At 37.5% G+C, this 2,708-nt stretch overlaps 1 protein-coding gene across 1 annotated transcript; it reads left to right on the top strand.

Moving 5' to 3' along the window:
• On the top strand, positions 1,066–2,255 carry LOC109850709 (pathogenesis-related protein 1). Its single transcript, XM_020420770.1, has 2 exons — positions 1,066–1,319; positions 1,669–2,255. The coding sequence occupies exons 1-2, from the start codon at positions 1,133–1,135 to the stop codon at positions 1,956–1,958; spliced, it is 477 nt and encodes a 158-aa protein (XP_020276359.1). The 5' UTR covers positions 1,066–1,132; the 3' UTR covers positions 1,959–2,255.

The raw sequence follows: 2,708 nt of genomic DNA, 5'->3' as shown, positions 1-2,708 counted from the left end.
GCAAACATTTTGAAAATTATGAGAAATTTTTAACATTCCCCTATTTAGAAACCAACATTGTTAAATTGAAGGGTAGAAAAACCCAATAAGAAGAATTCAGGGGTAAGTTTGCAAATATCAAGATTTGGGGGGGCCAAATCTACAAATATGAAATATTTGAGAGGTATGTATGCAAAAACCCCTATAAAATTTCCCTCAGGACTAGACCATCGTGGTTAAATGATCAAGTGCCTACTTGGCAGAATTTCTTTCGAGCAGCCTCCTCCTACAAGTTGCATTTGTTGCGCTTACAATAATTGTCAAAGAAGTAGGTAAAATAAAGACATGATCACTAATATTAAGGATAAGATTAAAAATAAGTCCAGGATTAACCGGTCGGCCCATCAATTACTTGCTGACCTTTGTTGCCGTCCCACGACTTCCATTTTCTAACCGTCCATTTTCATTTGTTTTTAGCTATATTTAATATTAATGGGATATAAATTATAAACATTCCTCCTCCCAAAAAAATAAGTTTAAGTAATACTGCAATAGACAGTGTTTTAAGCCATGTAATTCAGTAAAAGTTCTTTTTTATTTTGAACCTAGCCCTAAAAAGGCCATGCGGGTAATTAGTTCAGTCAACTGAATATACAACGTTTTGAACCAAAGTTAACATGTACAGGCCAATAGAAGTTATTTGACCGTAAGCTTAGTCTCTACATTCATTCAACGTTCTTGAATCAAAGTGACCTGTACAGGCCAATAGAAGTTACCTGACCGTAAGCTTAGTCTCTACATTCATTCCTCTGAGACGATATTCTAGAAGCCTGCTTTCAAGTCTAAAAGGCACAATCTTTTCTCCTCACCACTTGTTGAGGTACTTATGATTTTAAAGATGAAACATTTTTTTTACTTTTCCCCTTTAATTTCTTTGATTTTTTTTTTTCTTGGTAGTTGGAAGTACTTTTCATACCCTAGAAAATCCACTGTTGATCTTTGAAATATCAGCAATCTTTGAAATAATATCAGCAACCACGACACCTACCATTCTCAAATTCACTCTATAAAAGGGTAAACCTTTGCTTACCTCTATGCTCACTCACAAGGAGAACAAACACTCATCGGTGCTACATAACAACAGAGAGGAAACATGAGTTCAGGGAGCTGGAGCCACGAGGTCGCTGTCAATGTCGCCGCAGGACGGATGTTCAAGGCGGCAATGCTCGACTGGCACAACCTCGGCCCTAAGATTGTGCCTGACTTTATTGCCGGTGGCTCCGTGGTGTCTGGAGATGGATCTGTAGGAACCATCCGAGAGATCAAGATCAACAATCCTGGTTAGAATTTTCAGATATCATCTTCTATCCTATATATTGACGCCAATATTACGTCTTTCCTATGTTTTTTTCATATTTTAATCGCAAGGATCGGTCAGTACTGGACAGAAGCTGACAGCTCAAAGATGACCTACAAAGAGATAGGACTAATGAATTCATCCTGTTACGTACGTTGTGACTAGAAATATAAATCCTTTTATGACATCTTGTAGCAGTTCATTTAACTACATACTCTTTCAAATTTGGACTGATCTCATCTTTTAATTTTGTTAAATCAAACCCACATATTGAGTTGAGCGGACTCCAGGCACTCCTAATTAATAGTTCTTTTTCCTTGTTGTGTGTACAGCCATACCTTTCAGCTATGTGAAGGAACGCCTGGATTTCGTAGACCATGACAAGTTCGAGGTGAAGCAGACCCTCGTGGAAGGTGGAGGTTTAGGTAAGATGTTTGAATGTGCCACCACTCACTTCAAGTTCGAGCCCTCGAGCAACGGTGGATGCCTCGTCAAGGTGACTGCATCCTACAAGATTCTCCCCGGTGTCGCCGATGAGAGTGCAAAGGCGAAGGAGGGAATAACCAACCACATGAAGGCAACCGAAGCTTACCTCCTAGCCAACCCAACTGCCTACGTTTAAATATAGTGATTGTGTTTCTTTGCGTGAAGTTCTTGTGAGTTTGAATAAGGAGATTGGTTATGAGGAAGCTTGATGGGGTCATACATAGTTAGTTTATGTTGAATGATCAGCCTTTTTTGTGTGAAGTACTTGGGAGTTTGAATAAGGAGACTGGATATGAGAAAGATTGATGGGTTTATCGTTCATGTTGAATGATCAGCCTTATCAGTTTGTAACAGTGTCGAATGATCAGTCTTATCAGTTTGTAATGGTAGCTTCAAGCCATACGCTTATTTGCTTTAAAATTTTTGAGTGTTCCATTGTATGTTACGAAAAAACTAATAAGTAAATATTGAGATAAAAGCATAAATATATAGTTTAAAACTTAGAAAAACGACTTAATCGGAGTTCAATACAAGGCCTATGTTCTCGGACTTCAGAAAATCATTTTATTATTTTAGAGAACACAGAAACAGAGACAGAAGACATGAGAGAATTAGTAACAGAACGTCTAGCCAAATATCTTTAGTATTCTTCTTAACTACAAAATAAAACAACCCAGATACCTATATGGATGTCACAGAGGACTTTACTCGGGTGTAATTTCCAAAGGGAAAATTTGCAAAATAGACCGTTTTTATAAAGTAATTAGCGAAATAGATCACTTTTGAGAGTAATTAGCAAAATAGACCTCTTTTTGACAAAAGAGGTCGATTTTGAAAAAATGACTTCAGAAAACATACGAAACTACTAGTCCCGTATGTTTAAAGC

Source organism: Asparagus officinalis, chromosome 7 (assembly GCF_001876935.1).
Source record: "Asparagus officinalis chromosome 7, Aspof.V1, whole genome shotgun sequence".
In the NCBI taxonomy this organism is placed as follows: Eukaryota; Viridiplantae; Streptophyta; class Magnoliopsida; order Asparagales; family Asparagaceae; genus Asparagus; species Asparagus officinalis.
Note: the sequence above shows the minus strand (reverse complement) of the source record. Positions and strands in the feature narration are given on the sequence as shown.

Bases quoted from the DNA above. Each gene is read 5' to 3' on its own strand.
- LOC109850709 (XM_020420770.1), top strand. From the start codon at position 1,133: ATGAGTTCAGGGAGCTGGAGCCACGAGGTCGCTGTCAATGTCGCCGCA. The intron at 1,320-1,668 runs GTTAGAATTTTC...TTGTGTGTACAG, and splicing joins GATCAAGATCAACAATCCTG to CCATACCTTTCAGCTATGTG.